Genomic DNA, 26,781 nt, shown 5'->3' on the forward strand with positions numbered 1-26,781 from the left:
AATATTTCTTATTCATATAGAATCAGAGTAAATTTCCAAAACGAAAATTTTCCTTTAAAACATACTATAATTAGTCAAACAAAAAAGAGTGTTAATAGTCAAATATAATTTTTAGTTGACAATTAATTAGCTGTGTTAATTATGACAATAATTATAAAAAAATTAAATTAAGATTATGATCTTAACTTAAAATTTAAGTTTTTATTTTAGATAGAGAGAAAATTGGTATAAAATTTAAATTAAGAAGAATATTCTTGAACTCTTTTTAAGTTCTAAGGGTATTTTTGAAATAAAACTTCAACGGTTTTAATCTAAAAGTAACGGTTTTTGAATAATTTTAAAAGTTTAAGAATATTTAGAATTATTTATTTTAAATTAGTTCTACGTTTGCTCCTATAAATTCTGAATTAAAATTTAAAAGCTTTTTATGAAACAAAAAAATCACAGAACATTTAGATTTATTTATGTTTACAAATAAATGTTTTGCTCTTTATACGGTAGAAGTCCTATTAACACTATTTCAAATTTCAAAAAAACCTTTATTCTCTCTCCTTTGAAACCCTCCCTTCACAGCTTCTCTCATTTATAATTTCTTCACGTTTCTTCTCAACGGCACTCTCTCTCCCCTCTCCCTTTCTCTCCTCCTCCCATTCTCTCTCGCTCTCTTGTCTCCTTCGTCTTCCTCGTCTTCCTCGTCTTCACTCTTCCTATCTCTCAATTTCCATTCTCTAAAATGAAGCATGCACCCAAGAAACCCATACCCATGTCGCCGATCCACTGCCATCTTCTATTCCTAGCGCTAACGACGCCGGAATCAAGGGCGGCAGACCCCTCGGAAACCTACATCGTCTTCCAAAGAAAATGATTCACCGTCCGATCCCAATTCATGGTTCCCGATTTCAAACCCTCGCCGACTAAGTTGAAGAGCCTGCTCTCTCTTCTAACCCACTTAAGCGGAAGCTCAGTATGGAGACCGTTCTTGAGAATTCCATCCCTGGGTTGTCTGATTCTATTGCGAAGGTAGTTTACGTGGTGTGATTATTGGGGTTTTGGTATATTTTTGTTTTAATTTGGGTGGTGAAATGATATTTTCCTGTAATATGAAAAATTAATTTCGTCTTATGCTGAATCATCTCACAGATTAGAGAAGATGTAAATTCTGGTGTAGAAAATTTAACAGAGGAGTGTGTATCCACAATGGCAGACGTTACTCGGCTTCTAATGAAGGTTTTTATCTTCCTCGTGCTAATATGCGCACCTAAGTGCACCCCTATCCATGGAAGTACGGAGGTAAGTTTCCCTTTTGGAATTCAAGTTCTGTATTTCTCGTTGGAGTTTAAGAGGCATTTTTGTTGTTGTTCTTCTTCTTGCATAACTGTGGTTGTGGAATTTGGGTTCTAAGAAGTGAAAGAACTTGTATTATAGTTTTCTGTGGTAAAAGGAATTGAACCCACTTGCCATGTGTTCACTCAATTTGATTTTTTACTGTAATTTGAGTCAGTTATGGTCATTTTCAAGGGGTTCAACTGCATCCGGGAAGTTGGGAAGGCGTCAAAAGGGATTTTTTAAGCCAGAACTGACTTCACTCACTTTCTTTCTTTGCACTACTAACTTCCAAAGTTTTTGTGACTGTTAGAAGTTTCATCAAGTGTTTGTGTTTGTGTTTGCTACTTGGTTATGCTTCATAATTGCTTTAGGTTCACAAAAATACTACAACCTGTAGCCCTGTAATTCTATCCATTTCAGGAGTTCGAAACCTTTTTGTGTGTAGGAACTAACACAAATTGAACATTTCTAAAGTAAAAAGAAGTTGGGTTTATAGAAAATATAGTGCCATTTGGTTGAGTTATGACTACTTTTGAAGATGGTTTTATTTTAACTAATGACTGCATTCGCTAGTTTGTTTTTTTTGGTACTTCATTCACTGTCCATTTTCTCTCCATGGTCGAGTTTCTCTCCCCTCATTTATTTTTTATAACATTCATTAGATCACTCTTTAAATTATTCAATTACAAAGGAAAGACTACTTCAATTCATTGTCAGTAAACTATTTTTTTCCTTTAGTAACAATTGCTCACATCATATTGTCATTTCTCTATGTATTGTCTATAGACCAGGGTGAATTCTAGTTCTCTTCTAAGATAAAATAATTACCAGCTAATCATTTAGGAAATATTTCAGTTAAATGGCTCTTGGGTTGTCAACTGTACTATTTTTTATCTGTTTTCTGTGTGCGGTTGAAATTCTTCTGATGTACCCCATCTCCTGTGATTCTCTTCTTCAAAATCAAATAGTAGAAGTATTTGTTGGTTCATCTGTTCCACTTGCTTTGTCCCCTGTCCAGGAGTCCAGAAAGTTTTCACCTGCAACACAGTGAAAGCAAACCTTCGTCTATCGAAGAAACACGCTCATGAGAACATTGAGATCAATTTCAACAAGCTTTACTACTAGTTTTGATAAGCTTACGAGTTTTGGAAACATAAGATTTGATCGAGAAGTTAGGAGTGAAGGTTTGGGATATCTTGAAAAGATTGCATTTTTTTCTTGTATTTGAGGCCCCTTGAAATTTTGTTGTTTGTTGCCCTCTTGTTTTCTGGAGCTTCTTTCCTACAATGACTAAGATTGTTGGTACTCTGGGTCCTAACTCTCGATCTGTACAAGTTATTTCTGCTTGTTTGACGGCTGGAATGTCTGGTATGGTTGGCTTCCTTAGCAACTCTCCCTTTGTTTCTAGTGGGTAATGCGTTTGAGTTATAGTAGGGAACTTTTGTTTTTCTATTCTTTCTTTGGTGGCTGCTAGTTGCTCGGTTCGACATTTCATGGGGCAGTCCAGATTACCATCAAGAGACTTTGGAAAATTTGAAGATTGCTGTTAAAAGCACCAAGAAACTTTGTGCTGTACGTTCGTTTTTAATACGTTTGAGTGTATATTTTATCATTTGAACTTTCCTACCATTTTCTTAGTAACTTGGCCAAAGAATAAGTAAGCTAATTCTTCTGCTTTTTTCAGGTTATGCTGGATACAGCGGGTCCTGAGGTGTTGGTTACTAAAGTGAGAAATCTATCTCTCTTCAGGAAGATGGGTTTGTTGTTCTAACACCATCAAGAACTAGAGGCATCTTCGGAGCTGCTACCTACAAATTATGGTGGACTTTCAAAGGTTGGGAAATACTATAAAACTTCATACTACTTGTGGAACATTTTAGATCATGCCAAATCCACAGCCAAACAAGGAAAATCTGTAGCCCTGAAGTTCAGGAAAAACTTTCTATGAATTAAAGTTTTATTTTAAATTGATATTGAAAAGCCCCTCGTATATTTCTAGAAGTGGCTATTTGTTGTTATACAAGAAAATAAAACAAACAAATAAATAAATCCAAACTATTATTTAATCTAAAATCATCAACTAAACTAATGTTAACTGACTATACTAATGATTTAATTACTTGTCTGCATCGTGTCTGTTGCCTGATGCAATTTATTTGTTTGTTTTGAAGAACTGGGTTCAATAAATCTGGTTACAGCTTCGGAAAGGTCATTGGCATGTAGTTCAGCAACAAAGGTAGTGGTACTGGTGGGTTCAATGGCTTTTCTTTAGAATTCCTGAACGTTACAATATTATTGGTCACGAGGCCTTTCTCGTTTTTCATGCGTACATGCTCATTTATCTTGAAAACCTTTGTTGTTGTTGTTCAAACTTGGTTGAAGCTGTTGAAGACCTCGGTCAGTCTTCACATAAACATATTTTGGACAACTTTGTGTGGATAATTGCAATTGTCTCTCTTCCTGGACGAATTTTAGCTGCTTTACGAAGGGGAAGGCAGGTTAGCCCTCTCGCTCCATTGTTTCTTGATTGTCATCTGTGCTTGTTCAACAATGATATATTTTGTTTGTGTTTCTTTTCTCTGTTTTTTTTTATCATAGGTTTGTCTTTGTGGAAAATATGTATAAAGCAAAATATTCTTCAAATTACGGTAGTAGATTTTTTATAGACAACATCTCCATGACTTTCATTTGCTTGCAAGTAGGAGTTAACTGAGTACTCAAACTACTTTTAACTAGTATGTTAGTCATAAATGGGTATGATATTAAAGTGAAAAGTTTGGAACGATCAAATAATTACGGTGTTTCTAGTAAAGATTAGAGAATCCTTAATATTCTAAAGCATAAAATATTACGTTAGTAAGTTGTTTAAGACTTCGAAAGGCAGAATCGTACCATTGAGTTCTTTGCAGCCTGAGTTATTGAACAATAGTTTGAACTATTTTACTTATTACCATCAGTTGGACAAGTGTAGTTCAACATTTTGTTTGTTCGTTTTCATTCATCAGTCTCAAGTGACTATAGTTGAAAGTTCATATGGTTGACAATTGAATTTTCTCTGGTTACATGGGTTGGTGGCTTCTGGGAACTTTACTAGTTTCAGTCAATAAGTGATTGTAGTATTGGAGTATCACATAGGCTACTTGGACAGATTATACAAAATTTGTTTTTCCCTTTTTATACTTGATAATGGTTGATTTCATGCAGTTGCAACAATTTTTTCAATTTCTGGAAATCGAGTTTGATAATGTTTTGCTGGAAAGAAAGGAGCTCCAAAAACAATTCCAGGCTGCTTTGAAGGAGCATAAGATGATGGAATTGATGTTGGACGAACTTGAAATGATACATGAAAAGGCAACCAACAAGATTGCACTCTTAGAAAGTGAGGTAATGGCCTATCTATCTCCTGTACTAAATGTTATAAATTACATTATGGATGGGTGGAACTGAGAGCAAGTATCATAGTTTTCGATAAGAAGGGGAAGGAGAAATTTATGCAATTGTTACAGGAGAGATTGAACTTTGACATAAAATTTAGTTTACTTTTTATGAGTTGAAAGTTTGCATGTTGGTTAAGAACCGAGTGATGAACTCCATACAGTGCATTAACAAATAAAATCTCTCTCTTTCTCTCTCTTTAAATAGGTACATATATATAGACACACAATCTGCAGTCGTATGTGAATCTATCTTTTTAGACGTTAGAATGTTCAGCAACACTGTTTGCAGTTCTGTTGACCCATCATCCATGTGTAACCTCTCTTAGAATGATATTAACACATAATAGTGTTGACGAGTTCTATAAAACATTAGATATAAATTGATTCCGAGAAATGAATCCTTTTTTCCACTTAGGTTGAGAAATTGGCTTAAAAATACCAGAAAAGCTTCGCTTGTGTTGAATTGAACCATTATATGCACATTTGTAGGAAGGTCAGCATTCAATTGGTTATTGTAGAGGTTGAAAAGGGCTCTTTCGCAGCTCTTGTAGTGTTAGAAGATGCTTAAATTTTTATCTCTACGAATAATTTTTTCATTTTAGCTTTGATCTTATATTTGAATTTGATTTTCTTTTTCGTAATTTCAAGATTGTTCTTTGAGGACAGACCAAGAGCATAATGCTGTTGAGTGAAGGAATAGCGTGATAAGAGGTAAGTGTTTTCCTTTAACTGAAAATAAAGGAGTTTTTTGTTGTTCTTTTTTTTAAGTTATGTAAGATGATAGTATTCTAAAGCTTAACTATTTCTCACTGCATTAAATCATAAATTGACTTTGATGCTAGACTTCATTGCATTTTAGATAGAATTTAACTAGGTGATGGTTGGAAATAGCACCAAAAGTTCTTCATCTTTCACAAATTTTTTTTACTAGACTATCTTCGAATTGGATATATCAAGAACAAAACAAATAAAACTTTTAAAAGTGACATGTTTGAACGATCAATTTTGTTCTTGGAGTAAGGACAATGCCCAAATAAGGACAAAGATAAGACTTATGGAATAAAAGTTTTGATGATTTTCCAGGTGAGGTTTGAAGGTATTTGAGAAACCTTTGGTCATTGATCCGGGTAAAATTAGGGAAAATACAGTTGCATGATCGATCTTTAACAATGCAAACTGCTTTCTTTCAAGTTTTGTAGAACTTTTCTTTTTTTTAAATTTTTAGTTTAACCTCTTTAATGAAATTTGATAGAAGTTCTTGTTTTCTTTCCGTAGGAATAAAGGGAAATGAAGTATAACCAAACTTGGAACCTTTGCAAGCAAGGGGAGGTTTTCTGTTCCCTTTCTTTTATTTTTCCATCCTTAGAATCTTGCTTAACATGCTTTGAGGACAACTTTAAGTGGGGGTGGGGTTGTAGCTTTGCATGTTCCATGTTCTTTGGGAAATTTTCATTTTGCCAAAAATGCCTAAATTTTAAAAATTTTCAAATTCTCTATTCTTAGAATAAATATCATGCCTACTTTGCTTTTTAGCTTAGAAAACACGTTTGCCTAACCCTTAAGCATGGAGCTTGGGTTTGTGATTGTTTTATTATTTAAATATCTTAAATATGTTGAAAATGCGTACTTTAATAGCTTAGAAATGAGTAAAATGTATGCAATCTATTATATGAATATTGTGAACACTGTACATACTTAATAATATGTGCTGCTGAAAACATGACCTAACTAAAACCAGACTTGCCTAGCCCTTAGAGTACAGCCAGTTAGGTCAAGTAGAATGCGTTGAGTTCCCTCAGTATCAGAACTTGTGTGGGGAACTCTTCACTCTTGGCCTAACCAAAACCAGACCTGCCTTGCCCTTAGAGTTCAGCCGGTTAGGTCAAGTAGAATGCGTTGGGCTCCCTCAGTATCAGAACTTGTGTGGGGAACTCTTTGCTTTTGGCCTAACCAAAACAAGACCTGCCTAGCCCTTAGAGTCCAGCCGGTTAGGTCGAGTAAAATGCGTTGGGCTCCCTCAGTATCAGAACTTGTGTGGGGAACTCTTTGCTTTTGGCCTAACCAAAACCAGACCTGCCTAGCCTTTAGAGTCCAGCCGGTTAGGTCGAGTAAAATGCGTTGGGCTCCCTCAGTATCAGAACTTGTGTGGGGAACACTTCGCTTTTGGCCTAACCAAAACCAGACCTGCCTAGCCCTTAGAGTCCAGCCGGTTAGGTCGAGTAAAATGCGTTGGGCTCCCTCAGTATCAGAACTTGTGTGGGGAACACTTCGCTTTTGGCCTAACCAAAACCAGATCTGCCTAGCCCTTAGAGTCCAGCCGGTTAGGTCGAGTAAAATGCGTTGGGCTCCCTCAGTATCAGAACTTGTGTGGGGAACACTTCGCTTTTGGCCTAACCAAAACCAGACCTGCCTAGCCCTTAGAATCCAGCCGGTTAGGTCGAGTAAAATGCGTTGGGCTCCCTCAGTATCAGAACTTGTGTGGGGAACACTTCGCTTTTGGCCTAACCAAAACCAGATCTGCCTAGCCCTTAGAGTCCAGCCGGTTAGGTCGAGTAAAATGCGTTGGGCTCCCTCAGTATCAGAACTTGTGTGGGGAACACTTCGCTTTTGGCCTAACCAAAACCAGATCTGCCTAGCCCTTAGAGTCCAGCCGGTTAGGTCGAGTAAAATGCGTTGGGCTCCCTCAGTATCAGAACTTGTGTGGGGAACTCTTTGCTTTTGGCCTAACCAAAACCAGACCTGCCTAGCACTTAGAGTCCAGCCGGTTAGGTCGAGTAGAATGCGTTGGGCTCCCTCAGTATCAGAACTTGTGTGGGGAACTCTTCGCTTTTGGCCTAACCAAAACCAGACCTGCCTAGCCCTTAAAGTCCAGCCGGTTAGGTCGAGTAAAATGCGTTGGGCTCCCTCAGTATCAGAACTTGTGTGGGGAACTCTTTGCTTTTGGCCTAACCAAAACCAGACCTGCCTAGCCCTTAGAGTCCAGCCGGTTAGGTCGAGTAAAATGCGTTGGGCTCCCTCAGTATCAGAACTTGTGTGGGGAACACTTCGCTTTTGGCCTAACCAAAACCAGACCTGCCTAGCCCTTAGAGTCCAGCCGGTTAGGTCGAGTAAAATGCGTTGGGCTCCCCTAGCCCTTAGAGTCCAGCCGGTTAGGTCGAGTAAAATGCGTTGGGCTCCTTCAGTATCAGAACTTGTGTGGGGAACACTTCGCTTTTGGCCTAACCAAAACTAGACCTGCCTAGCCCTTAGAGTCCAGCTGGTTAGGTCAAGTAGAATGCATGCAATTCTTGTGGAATGTTCTTAAAAAAAATTAAAGTTTGTTGAGTTTGAGATTGAATATGGAAATAACTGTCTTTTTTAACTTAAAATTTTGATGAAATTGCATTTCTTTTTTATTTGAGTCAGATTCTTCTTTTGTATCTTGGAATTTTTTTTAATTCATGTTTCTTTAATGTTGAATGGGTGTGAAACAATGTTAGGGTTTGAAATCTTGGTGGAATGTTGGGATGATGATTTAGGAATTAATTCCTCTTTCTTAGAAGGATCTGAATCTATATAAAGATCTTCTTCTCTGTTTCCTTTCATTTGTGGTATCTTGTAGGTTCTTTAATTCTTATTGGAAATTTTTGGATACTCTGAGGTAATTCTTGCTTTTTTTAATAGGTTTTGTTCCTTGTTTTCATGCCATTGTTGAGTATTTCTTGGTTGATTATCAACCATTCTTCCTGTTGGATCTAAAACCCAAATGTCCATACCCAAAGTGAAATTTTTTTGTATAAGAGATACTTCGACGATAATTTTCCATTTACCATACAAGTGCTCTATCTTGAAATGCAAAGGACTCAACTTAGTTACTCTCCACCTTACAGTCATGCAAATCTCAAATCTCTCAAAATTTTTCCTCTTTCGTTTCAGTTGTACATAAAAGAAGGGATAGAAGATTTCTGAAGACAGAGCAATTAATTAGTAGAAGAAAATGAAGAGAAAGGTTAGTGAAGGAAGAAAGAACACAAATGTTAAGTGGTTCTCCTAAATTTATTTTCTTTATTGTTTTTCAATCTATGTGAAGAATTTTACCAAATGAACTCTCTCTCAACTTCATTTATGACTTCTTTTGCATGTAGAAATTTAAAGGATATGCTTCAACAATGAGCCTAATGGTTACATCAGAAAATAGGTATTTTGTTTTGATTTTTTTTCTAACTAGCTTGGTTAGCATGGCGAAGCATTGCCAGAGGTATGGATCTTTACAACACAGGTTTTTGTATTCTTAATTTCTTCTCTAATGAAGTGATGCCTAATATCTCTGTGTTTTATTATATTGTGAAACTGGTGATTCTTAGTTAGATATATTATGCTCTACTTATTACAATATATTTTGATTTTTGCTTGTTTGATTTTGAATCATTCAATAACTCTTTTGCTTTCAAAGTTTGAAATCTCCACATCACATTTGACTTATTTGTCAACTAAAGAGCTTGCATGAATATTGATTGAGATATTAAGAAGCTTTTATTTTTCTTTCGTGTTTCCAATTTTGCATTGATTGACAAATTTGCATGGAGGGCATTGTAAGCTCTATTTGAACAAAAATGTGATTAATCACTTCTGCTTGCTTGTTTTATGGAGTTTTCTTTCTTAGCTTGAACGTTGTTTCAAAATTTCAAGTTTTAAAACGTGACATAACAAAGGGAAACATTAACAAGTAAGAAAAAACAGTACGCACATACATATATATGTGAATATGTGAGTCTAAATTCATGTAATTTCACTGTCAAATTTTCAAGAATGAACTGACTCAATTGAATTCCAATTTTATTCATTCCAATTGCATGATTGAGTTTGATTTCTAAACTATGTAGGCTAGAAAAGGAGGTGAGCTAATATGAAATGGAAGAACCATAACAAGAGGAGTACTGGATTTGTTGAGAAATGGGAGAGAGACTCCATGGCTCCCATTTGTGAAACTTTTGCAATCGATGTTAATGTCGATCTTGACAGGTAATGTTAATCTGTTTAAGTTGAGAGGTTTGGAATACTTCATGAAAGTAAGTTTGATATAGTTCCTAATTTAATGTTGGTTTAGTAGAGATACAAATATAAGATTCGATCTTGGTTCTTTTTGCATGCACTTGTGAAATGTTTTGGGAAAAAAATTTAAGTTTGCTGAATTTGAGATTGAGTATGCAAATAACTGTCTTTTTTACCTGAAATTTTTGATGAAATTGCATTTCTCTTTTGTTTGATTCAAATTATGCTTTTGAATCTTGGAAACTTTCTTGATTCATGTTTTTGTAATGTTGAATGGGTTTGAACAAAGTTGGGGTTGAAATCTTAGAGGAATGTTGGGATGAGGATTTAGGAATTAATTCCTATTTCTTAAAAGAATCTGAATCTATACAAAGGTCTTCTTCTCTGTTTCTAATCATTTAAGGTAATCTTATAGGTTCTTTAATTCTCGGTGGAAATTCTAAGATACTCTAAGGTAATTCTTGCTTTCTTAATAGGTTTTGTTGTTTGTTTTCATGCCATTGTTGAAAATCTTGAGGTTGTTCTTGATTGTTCTCCGACTAGGTTTATCTTCTTTGTTGCTTTTCAATATGTGATGAACTTTACAAAATAAATCTCTACACCTCACTTTTGACTTCTTTTGTATGTAGAAATTTAAAGGATATGCTTAAAAAATGAGCCTTATGGTTACATTAGAAAATAGGTATTTTGCTTTTGTTTCTTTTCGTCCCCCACCTTTACAAGTAACATGGAAATTGCCACTTTGGTCTATTTGTCAAGTAGTTCAAATTCGATTACATCAAGGCATCATATGAATTTTGTTTTCTCTAACAAATTGGTCAGCATGTTGAAGCATTGCTCGAGGTATGGATCCTGACAACTTCGATTTCTCTTATCTCAATTTCTTCTCTAATGAAGTGATACCTAATATCTATGTATTTTATTATGTTGTGAAACTAATGATTCTTAGTTAGATAGATTGTGCTCTAGTTATATCACTAGAACCTGACTCTTCGCCTTTGGCCCTTTTCCTTGTACTGAGGCCAAGCGTAGGATAATTGCTTTCCCTTTCTCTATTTCATTTCTTAGTTATTCATTCAATCTGCGAACGCTTAAGATAATCTGTCTAATACCCCTACCGCTCTGTGGGATATGTAATTCAAAGGAAAGAGAGTTTCAAGAGGCCGACGACCACGTAGTAATATTCTTTAGTTTATGCAAAATCTATTTTGCAAAGTCAAAGTTTATAAAAGATGGGCGTTCTTTCATTCACTGCATTGATTATACAATAATCTCCTTCATATTATTAAACTTGAAATTTTCTTATATAGGTCGTTAAGAAAGGAGACACCCTTTTTCTTGGTCAGTACCTCTTTACTGGAAGTGAAACATCTGTCTGGTTGGAGGTAATGGGGCATATTGGTAGGGATCTTCAAATTTTTTTTCACTGTAAGGAATCGTGGTAAATGATGTTATGCTGAGTTATGTCTGTCGGGGATTTATCAGGTTTTCGAAGTGAAAGGAGATGATGTTGGTTGTGTGGTAAAGAACTCTGCCACGTTGGTTGGTACAATGTACACTTTGCATGCTGCTGAAATTCACATTGATCTTCCAACACTTACTGAGAAAGGCAAAGAGTAACATTCTTCAGTTTCCTGTTTGTTATGTCTGTTAAGTCTCTTTGATTGCTTGCAATTAGCTTATACAACCTTAACATGATTGGTAGCTCATAGTATTTTTTGATGCTGACTGGTGACTTTAGATCATAGCTACGTGGGGAGTAAAAAACAAGATTGACTTCCTCTCTCTGTCACATGCTAGACATGTGGAAGATGTTTGACAAGTATTATTTCCTTGCATTGAGTCTTCACTTTAAACAAATGATCAATTGTGGGTGATTTGACTATGTTGATTATTACAATAGAGGATATTGATTGCTAAATTAAATTTTTATGTAGGCTCGACAATTTCTTTCTAAGCTAGGTGACCTTAACCAAACTCAAATATTTGCAAAGATTGAAAGTGTAGAGGTAAGTCATTGTCAGCTCACTTTTTACTCGTATTCTTTACCATGGTTACGTTAGGATTGATTATTTCTGTTTTCTACATTGTTACAGGTGTTTTTGTTTCAGAAAACTGCCCTTTATAGATGTAATATGGCTGGAAAGCCTGCTGTTTTAACTCGTGTGGTAGACAGCATGACTAACAACTTGAGACCTACACGTGCAGTAGCTACTGATGTTGCCAATGCTGTACTTGATGGTGAGTTATTCAATTTTTAAATCTCTATTGTTTAAAGACCGAAGATGTAGGGATTTTTTAAGTCATGGTTCTTTTTAATGATGCTGAAGATTGGGTTGAACTTTTTAAAATTTATCTATTTTATGTTCAATTGTATCATTCTATTTAGTATGAATCAGGGTTCTTAGTTCCATTCTTGACAGGGGATATGATTGTATGACGTTTTTTTATAACCTGTCTTCTCATGAGTTTGCAGGAAGTGATGCAATTCTTCTTGGGGCTGAGACATTGTGTGGATTACATCCAGTAGAAACCGTTTCAACCGTTAGTAGAATATGTGCTGAGGTAATTTGTGTGTGTATGAGATAGAAACACAGCTTTTAAACCCTAAGCTTTATGTAGTATAAGGTATTTCCATTCCTTTATTCATTACTATTTCATTAATGAATTAATGAAGGCACAACTTTAATTTGGAGAAAACAAACATTTAACGTGAGGTCATGAGTGCACTAAAAGGACTACAAAAGGGCTTGTTAAAGGGAAGTAGAAGGCAAACCATACATGAAAATAAAACACAAACCCTTGCCGGGAAAGGATAAAGTTACAAGTAAAACAAAGGAATATCTCTAAAAGTGGAGGTTGTTATCGCCAAAGAAAATGCTGCATGCTTTCCGTTATAACCACCATTTAGTGCTGCATTCTTTTGTTACTCTGTTAAGTCTCTTTAGGTAAGTTTCTCCCCCATAAAAAGAACTAAAAAGTTTCTTTGATACTATTTAAAGTAAAAAGAGAAGGGAAAACATTCTAAAATCCTGTGCACTAAGGGGCTCGTGAGTTAGAAAAAGTTCACCAAACTGAAGGTGGAACCTTGACAGAGGCCATAGTTTCTCCCCATCCCCTTTCTTTTAATAAGAACTCTTGCATTTCTCCCTATCCGCATTTGTCCCATTATTACCTTGATTCTTTTAACATCGAAACAGAAAATTTTTGTTGATCAAATGAAAATATTACCAAGGAACTAAGGAAGTTACGGAAAACTTCCAATCGAGGAATTCAAACATCCCAAAGATAGAAACAAATAATTACAATAAAATCTCTAACACTCCACCCAAATGATAAAATAAAAACCATAAGCTACCCAGTTCTGAAGTTTCAAGGAGAGTAAATTCGAAGAAAGCTAACCTACCTAAGAACCATGAATTCATTTCCAAAGGAACATCTACAGTAAAGGCTATTTGCTGCGTTCAATCTCTTCCTTTATATGCCTACAAGCTATGTACGTTAATCGCCACTTTTGTGCTTGTTTTAGCATTTTCATCTTTTTTAGATAGATTACACTACACTCAAAGATTGATTTAGTTAGAATTTTGTAAGAGAAAAGGAGGGAAGATACAAAATGTCATAAACATGAAAAAGCATAAGATCGATCCGTATTCTGGTTTCAAAAAGCAATCTTTGACCATGCTTCAAGGTGAGATAATACATAATGTCATAACCATGCTTATTCTTAATACTAGTTTATTCTTTGGTCTTTTATGTTACGATTCAGTTAGTAAAAAGGTTCATTGTCATCCTTTTGTTATGAAGTTCTTATCTTAGTGAATAGCTTTTCATGAAAATTTGGTATCAACTTCTTACCTGCTCAATTGATTATATGGCTTCCTCGGTCCAGTTTGGTTGAAGGGATTTGTTTGTTTTGCAGAACTGGGTTCAATAAATCTGGTTACAGCTTCGGAAAGGTCATTGGCATGTAGTTCAGCAACAAAGGTAGTGGTACTGGTGGGTTCAATGGCTTTTCTTTAGAATTCCTGAACGTTACAATATTATTGGTCACGAGGCCTTTCTCGTTTTTCATGCGTACATGCTCATTTATCTTGAAAACCTTTGTTGTTGTTGTTCAAACTTGGTTGAAGCTGTTGAAGACCTCGGTCAGTCTTCACATAAACATATTTTGGACAACTTTGTGTGGATAATTGCAATTGTCTCTCTTCCTGGACGAATTTTAGCTGCTTTACGAAGGGGAAGGCAGGTTAGCCCTCTCGCTCCATTGTTTCTTGATTGTCATCTGTGCTTGTTCAACAATGATATATTTTGTTTGTGTTTCTTTTCTCTGTTTTTTTTTATCATAGGTTTGTCTTTGTGGAAAATATGTATAAAGCAAAATATTCTTCAAATTACGGTAGTAGATTTTTTATAGACAACATCTCCATGACTTTCATTTGCTTGCAAGTAGGAGTTAACTGAGTACTCAAACTACTTTTAACTAGTATGTTAGCCATAAATGGGTATGATATTAAAGTGAAAAGTTTGGAACGATCAAATAATTACGGTGTTTCTAGTAAAGATTAGAGAATCCTTAATATTCTAAAGCATAAAATATTACGTTAGTAAGTTGTTTAAGACTTCGAAAGGCAGAATCGTACCATTGAGTTCTTTGCAGCCTGAGTTATTGAACAATAGTTTGAACTATTTTACTTATTACCATCAGTTGGACAAGTGTAGTTCAACATTTTGTTTGTTCGTTTTCATTCATCAGTCTCAAGTGACTATAGTTGAAAGTTCATATGGTTGACAATTGAATTTTCTCTGGTTACATGGGTTGGTGGCTTCTGGGAACTTTACTAGTTTCAGTCAATAAGTGATTGTAGTATTGGAGTATCACATAGGCTACTTGGACAGATTATACAAAATTTGTTTTTCCCTTTTTATACTTGATAATGGTTGATTTCATGCAGTTGCAACAATTTTTTCAATTTCTGGAAATCGAGTTTGATAATGTTTTGCTGGAAAGAAAGGAGCTCCAAAAACAATTCCAGGCTGCTTTGAAGGAGCATAAGATGATGGAATTGATGTTGGACGAACTTGAAATGATACATGAAAAGGCAACCAACAAGATTGCACTCTTAGAAAGTGAGGTAATGGCCTATCTATCTCCTGTACTAAATGTTATAAATTACATTATGGATGGGTGGAACTGAGAGCAAGTATCATAGTTTTCGATAAGAAGGGGAAGGAGAAATTTATGCAATTGTTACAGGAGAGATTGAACTTTGACATAAAATTTAGTTTACTTTTTATGAGTTGAAAGTTTGCATGTTGGTTAAGAACCGAGTGATGAACTCCATACAGTGCATTAACAAATAAAATCTCTCTCTTTCTCTCTCTTTAAATAGGTACATATATATAGACACACAATCTGCAGTCGTATGTGAATCTATCTTTAGACGTTAGAATGTTCAGCAACACTGTTTGCAGTTCTGTTGACCCATCATCCATGTGTAACCTCTCTTAGAATGATATTAACACATAATAGTGTTGACGAGTTCTATAAAACATTAGATATAAATTGATTCCGAGAAATGAATCCTTTTTTCCACTTAGGTTGAGAAATTGGCTTAAAAATACCAGAAAAGCTTCGCTTGTGTTGAATTGAACCATTATATGCACATTTGTAGGAAGGTCAGCATTCAATTGGTTATTGTAGAGGTTGAAAAGGGCTCTTTCGCAGCTCTTGTAGTGTTAGAAGATGCTTAAATTTTTATCTCTACGAATAATTTTTTCATTTTAGCTTTGATCTTATATTTGAATTTGATTTTCTTTTTCGTAATTTCAAGATTGTTCTTTGAGGACAGACCAAGAGCATAATGCTGTTGAGTGAAGGAATAGCGTGATAAGAGGTAAGTGTTTTCCTTTAACTGAAAATAAAGGAGTTTTTTGTTGTTCTTTTTTTTAAGTTATGTAAGATGATAGTATTCTAAAGCTTAACTATTTCTCACTGCATTAAATCATAAATTGACTTTGATGCTAGACTTCATTGCATTTTAGATAGAATTTAACTAGGTGATGGTTGGAAATAGCACCAAAAGTTCTTCATCTTTCACAAATTTTTTTTACTAGACTATCTTCGAATTGGATATATCAAGAACAAAACAAATAAAACTTTTAAAAGTGACATGTTTGAACGATCAATTTTGTTCTTGGAGTAAGGACAATGCCCAAATAAGGACAAAGATAAGACTTATGGAATAAAAGTTTTGATGATTTTCCAGGTGAGGTTTGAAGGTATTTGAGAAACCTTTGGTCATTGATCCGGGTAAAATTAGGGAAAATACAGTTGCATGATCGATCTTTAACAATGCAAACTGCTTTCTTTCAAGTTTTGTAGAACTTTTCTTTTTTTTAAATTTTTAGTTTAACCTCTTTAATGAAATTTGATAGAAGTTCTTGTTTTCTTTCCGTAGGAATAAAGGGAAATGAAGTATAACCAAACTTGGAACCTTTGCAAGCAAGGGGAGGTTTTCTGTTCCCTTTCTTTTATTTTTCCATCCTTAGAATCTTGCTTAACATGCTTTGAGGACAACTTTAAGTGGGGGTGGGGTTGTAGCTTTGCATGTTCCATGTTCTTTGGGAAATTTTCATTTTGCCAAAAATGCCTAAATTTTAAAAATTTTCAAATTCTCTATTCTTAGAATAAATATCATGCCTACTTTGCTTTTTAGCTTAGAAAACACGTTTGCCTAACCCTTAAGCATGGAGCTTGGGTTTGTGATTGTTTTATTATTTAAATATCTTAAATATGTTGAAAATGCGTACTTTAATAGCTTAGAAATGAGTAAAATGTATGCAATCTATTATATGAATATTGTGAACACTGTACATACTTAATAATATGTGCTGCTGAAAACATGACCTAACTAAAACCAGACTTGCCTAGCCCTTAGAGTACAGCCAGTTAGGTCAAGTAGAATGCGTTGAGTTCCCTCAGTATCAGAACTTGTGTGGGGAACTCTTCACTCTTGGCCTAACCAAAACCAGACCTGCCTTGCCCTTAGAGTTCAGCCGGTTAGGTCAAGTAGAATGCGTTGGGCTCCCTCAGTATCAGAACTTGTGTGGGGAACTCTTTGCTTTTGGCCTAACCAAAACAAGACCTGCCTAGCCCTTAGAGTCCAGCCGGTTAGGTCGAGTAAAATGCGTTGGGCTCCCTCAGTATCAGAACTTGTGTGGGGAACTCTTTGCTTTTGGCCTAACCAAAACCAGACCTGCCTAGCCTTTAGAGTCCAGCCGGTTAGGTCGAGTAAAATGCGTTGGGCTCCCTCAGTATCAGAACTTGTGTGGGGAACACTTCGCTTTTGGCCTAACCAAAACCAGACCTGCCTAGCCCTTAGAGTCCAGCCGGTTAGGTCGAGTAAAATGCGTTGGGCTCCCTCAGTATCAGAACTTGTGTGGGGAACACTTCGCTTTTGGCCTAACCAAAACCAGATCTGCCTAGCCCTTAGAGTCCAGCCGGTTAGGTCGAGTAAAATGCGTTGGGCTCCCTCAGTATCAGAACTTGTGTGGGGAACACTTCGCTTTTGGCCTAACCAAAACCAGACCTGCCTAGCCCTTAGAATCCAGCCGGTTAGGTCGAGTAAAATGCGTTGGGCTCCCTCAGTATCAGAACTTGTGTGGGGAACACTTCGCTTTTGGCCTAACCAAAACCAGATCTGCCTAGCCCTTAGAGTCCAGCCGGTTAGGTCGAGTAAAATGCGTTGGGCTCCCTCAGTATCAGAACTTGTGTGGGGAACACTTCGCTTTTGGCCTAACCAAAACCAGATCTGCCTAGCCCTTAGAGTCCAGCCGGTTAGGTCGAGTAAAATGCGTTGGGCTCCCTCAGTATCAGAACTTGTGTGGGGAACTCTTTGCTTTTGGCCTAACCAAAACCAGACCTGCCTAGCACTTAGAGTCCAGCCGGTTAGGTCGAGTAGAATGCGTTGGGCTCCCTCAGTATCAGAACTTGTGTGGGGAACTCTTCGCTTTTGGCCTAACCAAAACCAGACCTGCCTAGCCCTTAAAGTCCAGCCGGTTAGGTCGAGTAAAATGCGTTGGGCTCCCTCAGTATCAGAACTTGTGTGGGGAACTCTTTGCTTTTGGCCTAACCAAAACCAGACCTGCCTAGCCCTTAGAGTCCAGCCGGTTAGGTCGAGTAAAATGCGTTGGGCTCCCTCAGTATCAGAACTTGTGTGGGGAACACTTCGCTTTTGGCCTAACCAAAACCAGACCTGCCTAGCCCTTAGAGTCCAGCCGGTTAGGTCGAGTAAAATGCGTTGGGCTCCCCTAGCCCTTAGAGTCCAGCCGGTTAGGTCGAGTAAAATGCGTTGGGCTCCTTCAGTATCAGAACTTGTGTGGGGAACACTTCGCTTTTGGCCTAACCAAAACTAGACCTGCCTAGCCCTTAGAGTCCAGCTGGTTAGGTCAAGTAGAATGCATGCAATTCTTGTGGAATGTTCTTAAAAAAAATTAAAGTTTGTTGAGTTTGAGATTGAATATGGAAATAACTGTCTTTTTTAACTTAAAATTTTGATGAAATTGCATTTCTTTTTTATTTGAGTCAGATTCTTCTTTTGTATCTTGGAATTTTTTTTAATTCATGTTTCTTTAATGTTGAATGGGTGTGAAACAATGTTAGGGTTTGAAATCTTGGTGGAATGTTGGGATGATGATTTAGGAATTAATTCCTCTTTCTTAGAAGGATCTGAATCTATATAAAGATCTTCTTCTCTGTTTCCTTTCATTTGTGGTATCTTGTAGGTTCTTTAATTCTTATTGGAAATTTTTGGATACTCTGAGGTAATTCTTGCTTTTTTTAATAGGTTTTGTTCCTTGTTTTCATGCCATTGTTGAGTATTTCTTGGTTGATTATCAACCATTCTTCCTGTTGGATCTAAAACCCAAATGTCCATACCCAAAGTGAAATTTTTTTGTATAAGAGATACTTCGACGATAATTTTCCATTTACCATACAAGTGCTCTATCTTGAAATGCAAAGGACTCAACTTAGTTACTCTCCACCTTACAGTCATGCAAATCTCAAATCTCTCAAAATTTTTCCTCTTTCGTTTCAGTTGTACATAAAAGAAGGGATAGAAGATTTCTGAAGACAGAGCAATTAATTAGTAGAAGAAAATGAAGAGAAAGGTTAGTGAAGGAAGAAAGAACACAAATGTTAAGTGGTTCTCCTAAATTTATTTTCTTTATTGTTTTTCAATCTATGTGAAGAATTTTACCAAATGAACTCTCTCTCAACTTCATTTATGACTTCTTTTGCATGTAGAAATTTAAAGGATATGCTTCAACAATGAGCCTAATGGTTACATCAGAAAATAGGTATTTTGTTTTGATTTTTTTTCTAACTAGCTTGGTTAGCATGGCGAAGCATTGCCAGAGGTATGGATCTTTACAACACAGGTTTTTGTATTCTTAATTTCTTCTCTAATGAAGTGATGCCTAATATCTCTGTGTTTTATTATATTGTGAAACTGGTGATTCTTAGTTAGATATATTATGCTCTACTTATTACAATATATTTTGATTTTTGCTTGTTTGATTTTGAATCATTCAATAACTCTTTTGCTTTCAAAGTTTGAAATCTCCACATCACATTTGACTTATTTGTCAACTAAAGAGCTTGCATGAATATTGATTGAGATATTAAGAAGCTTTTATTTTTCTTTCGTGTTTCCAATTTTGCATTGATTGACAAATTTGCATGGAGGGCATTGTAAGCTCTATTTGAACAAAAATGTGATTAATCACTTCTGCTTGCTTGTTTTATGGAGTTTTCTTTCTTAGCTTGAACGTTGTTTCAAAATTTCAAGTTTTAAAACGTGACATAACAAAGGGAAACATTAACAAGTAAGAAAAAACAGTACGCACATACATATATATGTGAATATGTGAGTCTAAATTCATGTAATTTCACTGTCAAATTTTCAAGAATGAACTGACTCAATTGAATTCCAATTTTATTCATTCCAATTGCATGATTGAGTTTGATTTCTAAACTATGTAGGCTAGAAAAGGAGGTGAGCTAATATGAAATGGAAGAACCATAACAAGAGGAGTACTGGATTTGTTGAGAAATGGGAGAGAGACTCCATGGCTCCCATTTGTGAAACTTTTGCAATCGATGTTAATGTCGATCTTGACAGGTAATGTTAATCTGTTTAAGTTGAGAGGTTTGGAATACTTCATGAAAGTAAGTTTGATATAGTTCCTAATTTAATGTTGGTTTAGTAGAGATACAAATATAAGATTCGATCTTGGTTCTTTTTGCATGCACTTGTGAAATGTTTTGGGAAAAAAATTTAAGTTTGCTGAATTTGAGATTGAGTATGCAAATAACTGTCTTTTTTACCTGAAATTTTTGATGAAATTGCATTTCTCTTTTGTTTGATTCAAATTATGCTTTTGAATCTTGGAAACTTTCTTGATTCATGTTTTTGTAATGTTGAATGGGTTTGAACAAAGTTGGGGTTGAAATCTTAGAGGAATGTTGGGATGAGGATTTAGGAATTAATTCCTATTTCTTAAAAGAATCTGAATCTATACAAAGGTCTTCTTCTCTGTTTCTAATCATTTAAGGTAATCTTATAGGTTCTTTAATTCTCGGTGGAAATTCTAAGATACTCTAAGGTAATTCTTGCTTTCTTAATAGGTTTTGTTGTTTGTTTTCATGCCATTGTTGAAAATCTTGAGGTTGTTCTTGATTGTTCTCCGACTAGGTTTATCTTCTTTGTTGCTTTTCAATATGTGATGAACTTTACAAAATAAATCTCTACACCTCACTTTTGACTTCTTTTGTATGTAGAAATTTAAAGGATATGCTTAAAAAATGAGCCTTATGGTTACATTAGAAAATAGGTATTTTGCTTTTGTTTCTTTTCGTCCCCCACCTTTACAAGTAACATGGAAATTGCCACTTTGGTCTATTTGTCAAGTAGTTCAAATTCGATTACATCAAGGCATCATATGAATTTTGTTTTCTCTAACAAATTGGTCAGCATGTTGAAGCATTGCTCGAGGTATGGATCCTGACAACTTCGATTTCTCTTATCTCAATTTCTTCTCTAATGAAGTGATACCTAATATCTATGTATTTTATTATGTTGTGAAACTAATGATTCTTAGTTAGATAGATTGTGCTCTAGTTATATCACTAGAACCTGACTCTTCGCCTTTGGCCCTTTTCCTTGTACTGAGGCCAAGCGTAGGATAATTGCTTTCCCTTTCTCTATTTCATTTCTTAGTTATTCATTCAATCTGCGAACGCTTAAGATAATCTGTCTAATACCCCTACCGCTCTGTGGGATATGTAATTCAAAGGAAAGAGAGTTTCAAGAGGCCGACGACCACGTAGTAATATTCTTTAGTTTATGCAAAATCTATTTTGCAAAGTCAAAGTTTATAAAAGATGGGCGTTCTTTCATTCACTGCATTGATTATACAATAATCTCCTTCATATTATTAAACTTGAAATTTTCTTATATAGGTCGTTAAGAAAGGAGACACCCTTTTTCTTGGTCAGTACCTCTTTACTGGAAGTGAAACATCTGTCTGGTTGGAGGTAATGGGGCATATTGGTAGGGATCTTCAAATTTTTTTTCACTGTAAGGAATCGTGGTAAATGATGTTATGCTGAGTTATGTCTGTCGGGGATTTATCAGGTTTTCGAAGTGAAAGGAGATGATGTTGGTTGTGTGGTAAAGAACTCTGCCACGTTGGTTGGTACAATGTACACTTTGCATGCTGCTGAAATTCACATTGATCTTCCAACACTTACTGAGAAAGGCAAAGAGTAACATTCTTCAGTTTCCTGTTTGTTATGTCTGTTAAGTCTCTTTGATTGCTTGCAATTAGCTTATACAACCTTAACATGATTGGTAGCTCATAGTATTTTTTGATGCTGACTGGTGACTTTAGATCATAGCTACGTGGGGAGTAAAAAACAAGATTGACTTCCTCTCTCTGTCACATGCTAGACATGTGGAAGATGTTTGACAAGTATTATTTCCTTGCATTGAGTCTTCACTTTAAACAAATGATCAATTGTGGGTGATTTGACTATGTTGATTATTACAATAGAGGATATTGATTGCTAAATTAAATTTTTATGTAGGCTCGACAATTTCTTTCTAAGCTAGGTGACCTTAACCAAACTCAAATATTTGCAAAGATTGAAAGTGTAGAGGTAAGTCATTGTCAGCTCACTTTTTACTCGTATTCTTTACCATGGTTACGTTAGGATTGATTATTTCTGTTTTCTACATTGTTACAGGTGTTTTTGTTTCAGAAAACTGCCCTTTATAGATGTAATATGGCTGGAAAGCCTGCTGTTTTAACTCGTGTGGTAGACAGCATGACTAACAACTTGAGACCTACACGTGCAGTAGCTACTGATGTTGCCAATGCTGTACTTGATGGTGAGTTATTCAATTTTTAAATCTCTATTGTTTAAAGACCGAAGATGTAGGGATTTTTTAAGTCATGGTTCTTTTTAATGATGCTGAAGATTGGGTTGAACTTTTTAAAATTTATCTATTTTATGTTCAATTGTATCATTCTATTTAGTATGAATCAGGGTTCTTAGTTCCATTCTTGACAGGGGATATGATTGTATGACGTTTTTTTATAACCTGTCTTCTCATGAGTTTGCAGGAAGTGATGCAATTCTTCTTGGGGCTGAGACATTGTGTGGATTACATCCAGTAGAAACCGTTTCAACCGTTAGTAGAATATGTGCTGAGGTAATTTGTGTGTGTATGAGATAGAAACACAGCTTTTAAACCCTAAGCTTTATGTAGTATAAGGTATTTCCATTCCTTTATTCATTACTATTTCATTAATGAATTAATGAAGGCACAACTTTAATTTGGAGAAAACAAACATTTAACGTGAGGTCATGAGTGCACTAAAAGGACTACAAAAGGGCTTGTTAAAGGGAAGTAGAAGGCAAACCATACATGAAAATAAAACACAAACCCTTGCCGGGAAAGGATAAAGTTACAAGTAAAACAAAGGAATATCTCTAAAAGTGGAGGTTGTTATCGCCAAAGAAAATGCTGCATGCTTTCCGTTATAACCACCATTTAGTGCTGCATTCTTTTGTTACTCTGTTAAGTCTCTTTAGGTAAGTTTCTCCCCCATAAAAAGAACTAAAAAGTTTCTTTGATACTATTTAAAGTAAAAAGAGAAGGGAAAACATTCTAAAATCCTGTGCACTAAGGGGCTCGTGAGTTAGAAAAAGTTCACCAAACTGAAGGTGGAACCTTGACAGAGGCCATAGTTTCTCCCCATCCCCTTTCTTTTAATAAGAACTCTTGCATTTCTCCCTATCCGCATTTGTCCCATTATTACCTTGATTCTTTTAACATCGAAACAGAAAATTTTTGTTGATCAAATGAAAATATTACCAAGGAACTAAGGAAGTTACGGAAAACTTCCAATCGAGGAATTCAAACATCCCAAAGATAGAAACAAATAATTACAATAAAATCTCTAACACTCCACCCAAATGATAAAATAAAAACCATAAGCTACCCAGTTCTGAAGTTTCAAGGAGAGTAAATTCGAAGAAAGCTAACCTACCTAAGAACCATGAATTCATTTCCAAAGGAACATCTACAGTAAAGGCTATTTGCTGCGTTCAATCTCTTCCTTTATATGCCTACAAGCTATGTACGTTAATCGCCACTTTTGTGCTTGTTTTAGCATTTTCATCTTTTTTAGATAGATTACACTACACTCAAAGATTGATTTAGTTAGAATTTTGTAAGAGAAAAGGAGGGAAGATACAAAATGTCATAAACATGAAAAAGCATAAGATCGATCCGTATTCTGGTTTCAAAAAGCAATCTTTGACCATGCTTCAAGGTGAGATAATACATAATGTCATAACCATGCTTATTCTTAATACTAGTTTATTCTTTGGTCTTTTATGTTACGATTCAGTTAGTAAAAAGGTTCATTGTCATCCTTTTGTTATGAAGTTCTTATCTTAGTGAATAGCTTTTCATGAAAATTTGGTATCAACTTCTTACCTGCTCAATTGATTATATGGCTTCCTCGGTCCAGTTTGGTTGAAGGGATTTGTTTGTTTTGCAGAACTGGGTTCAATAAATCTGGTTACAGCTTCGGAAAGGTCATTGGCATGTAGTTCAGCAACAAAGGTAGTGGTACTGGTGGGTTCAATGGCTTTTCTTTAGAATTCCTGAACGTTACAATATTATTGGTCACGAGGCCTTTCTCGTTTTTCATGCGTACATGCTCATTTATCTTGAAAACCTTTGTTGTTGTTGTTCAAACTTGGTTGAAGCTGTTGAAGACCTCGGTCAGTCTTCACATAAACATATTTTGGACAACTTTGTGTGGATAATTGCAATTGTCTCTCTTCCTGGACGAATTTTAGCTGCTTTACGAAGGGGAAGGCAGGTTAGCCCTCTCGCTCCATTGTTTCTTGATTGTCATCTGTGCTTGTTCAACAATGATATATTTTGTTTGTGTTTCTTTTCTCTGTTTTTTTTTATCATAGGTTTGTCTTTGTGGAAAATATGTATAAAGCAAAATATTCTTCAAATTACGGTAGTAGATTTTTTATAGACAACATCTCCATGACTTTCATTTGCTTGCAAGTAGGAGTTAACTGAGTACTCAAACTACTTTTAACTAGTATGTTAGCCATAAATGGGTATGATATTAAAGTGAAAAGTTTGGAACGATCAAATAATTACGGTGTTTCTAGTAAAGATTAGAGAATCCTTAATATTCTAAAGCATAAAATATTACGTTAGTAAGTTGTTTAAGACTTCGAAAGGCAGAATCGTACCATTGAGTTCTTTGCAGCCTGAGTTATTGAACAATAGTTTGAACTATTTTACTTATTACCATCAGTTGGACAAGTGTAGTTCAACATTTTGTTTGTTCGTTTTCATTCATCAGTCTCAAGTGACTATAGTTGAAAGTTCATATGGTTGACAATTGAATTTTCTCTGGTTACATGGGTTGGTGGCTTCTGGGAACTTTACTAGTTTCAGTCAATAAGTGATTGTAGTATTGGAGTATCACATAGGCTACTTGGACAGATTATACAAAATTTGTTTTTCCCTTTTTATACTTGATAATGGTTGATTTCATGCAGTTGCAACAATTTTTTCAATTTCTGGAAATCGAGTTTGATAATGTTTTGCTGGAAAGAAAGGAGCTCCAAAAACAATTCCAGGCTGCTTTGAAGGAGCATAAGATGATGGAATTGATGTTGGACGAACTTGAAATGATACATGAAAAGGCAACCAACAAGATTGCACTCTTAGAAAGTGAGGTAATGGCCTATCTATCTCCTGTACTAAATGTTATAAATTACATTATGGATGGGTGGAACTGAGAGCAAGTATCATAGTTTTCGATAAGAAGGGGAAGGAGAAATTTATGCAATTGTTACAGGAGAGATTGAACTTTGACATAAAATTTAGTTTACTTTTTATGAGTTGAAAGTTTGCATGTTGGTTAAGAACCGAGTGATGAACTCCATACAGTGCATTAACAAATAAAATCTCTCTCTTTCTCTCTCTTTAAATAGGTACATATATATAGACACACAATCTGCAGTCGTATGTGAATCTATCTTTAGACGTTAGAATGTTCAGCAACACTGTTTGCAGTTCTGTTGACCCATCATCCATGTGTAACCTCTCTTAGAATGATATTAACACATAATAGTGTTGACGAGTTCTATAAAACATTAGATATAAATTGATTCCGAGAAATGAATCCTTTTTTCCACTTAGGTTGAGAAATTGGCTTAAAAATACCAGAAAAGCTTCGCTTGTGTTGAATTGAACCATTATATGCACATTTGTAGGAAGGTCAGCATTCAATTGGTTATTGTAGAGGTTGAAAAGGGCTCTTTCGCAGCTCTTGTAGTGTTAGAAGATGCTTAAATTTTTATCTCTACGAATAATTTTTTCATTTTAGCTTTGATCTTATATTTGAATTTGATTTTCTTTTTCGTAATTTCAAGATTGTTCTTTGAGGACAGACCAAGAGCATAATGCTGTTGAGTGAAGGAATAGCGTGATAAGAGGTAAGTGTTTTCCTTTAACTGAAAATAAAGGAGTTTTTTGTTGTTCTTTTTTTTAAGTTATGTAAGATGATAGTATTCTAAAGCTTAACTATTTCTCACTGCATTAAATCATAAATTGACTTTGATGCTAGACTTCATTGCATTTTAGATAGAATTTAACTAGGTGATGGTTGGAAATAGCACCAAAAGTTCTTCATCTTTCACAAATTTTTTTTACTAGACTATCTTCGAATTGGATATATCAAGAACAAAACAAATAAAACTTTTAAAAGTGACATGTTTGAACGATCAATTTTGTTCTTGGAGTAAGGACAATGCCCAAATAAGGACAAAGATAAGACTTATGGAATAAAAGTTTTGATGATTTTCCAGGTGAGGTTTGAAGGTATTTGAGAAACCTTTGGTCATTGATCCGGGTAAAATTAGGGAAAATACAGTTGCATGATCGATCTTTAACAATGCAAACTGCTTTCTTTCAAGTTTTGTAGAACTTTTCTTTTTTTTAAATTTTTAGTTTAACCTCTTTAATGAAATTTGATAGAAGTTCTTGTTTTCTTTCCGTAGGAATAAAGGGAAATGAAGTATAACCAAACTTGGAACCTTTGCAAGCAAGGGGAGGTTTTCTGTTCCCTTTCTTTTATTTTTCCATCCTTAGAATCTTGCTTAACATGCTTTGAGGACAACTTTAAGTGGGGGTGGGGTTGTAGCTTTGCATGTTCCATGTTCTTTGGGAAATTTTCATTTTGCCAAAAATGCCTAAATTTTAAAAATTTTCAAATTCTCTATTCTTAGAATAAATATCATGCCTACTTTGCTTTTTAGCTTAGAAAACACGTTTGCCTAACCCTTAAGCATGGAGCTTGGGTTTGTGAT

The 26,781-nt window shown here is 35.3% G+C and overlaps 2 protein-coding genes and 1 pseudogene across 2 annotated transcripts; all 3 read left to right on the forward strand.

Moving 5' to 3' along the window:
* The first annotated feature begins 607 nt into the window (after window positions 1–607).
* On the forward strand, window positions 608–25,909 carry LOC103503161 (pyruvate kinase 2, cytosolic-like; annotated as a pseudogene).
* On the forward strand, window positions 3,585–5,475 carry LOC127150478 (uncharacterized). Its single transcript, XM_051088280.1, has 3 exons — window positions 3,585–3,824; window positions 4,531–4,710; window positions 5,430–5,475. Exons 1-3 carry the CDS (start codon window positions 3,657–3,659, stop codon window positions 5,466–5,468), a joined length of 387 nt encoding a protein of 128 aa, XP_050944237.1. The 5' UTR covers window positions 3,585–3,656; the 3' UTR covers window positions 5,469–5,475.
* Window positions 19,866–25,209, forward strand: LOC127150706 (pyruvate kinase 2, cytosolic-like). Its single transcript, XM_051089212.1, has 8 exons — window positions 19,866–19,981; window positions 20,456–20,465; window positions 21,322–21,396; window positions 21,497–21,553; window positions 21,949–22,020; window positions 22,108–22,252; window positions 22,488–22,576; window positions 24,967–25,209. Exons 1-8 carry the CDS (start codon window positions 19,866–19,868, stop codon window positions 25,207–25,209), a joined length of 807 nt encoding a protein of 268 aa, XP_050945169.1.
* Window positions 25,910–26,781: the final 872 nt, after the last annotated feature.

The sequence above is a fragment of the Cucumis melo genome, chromosome 8, assembly GCF_025177605.1.
Source record: "Cucumis melo cultivar AY chromosome 8, USDA_Cmelo_AY_1.0, whole genome shotgun sequence".
Classification (NCBI taxonomy): domain Eukaryota; kingdom Viridiplantae; phylum Streptophyta; class Magnoliopsida; order Cucurbitales; family Cucurbitaceae; genus Cucumis; species Cucumis melo.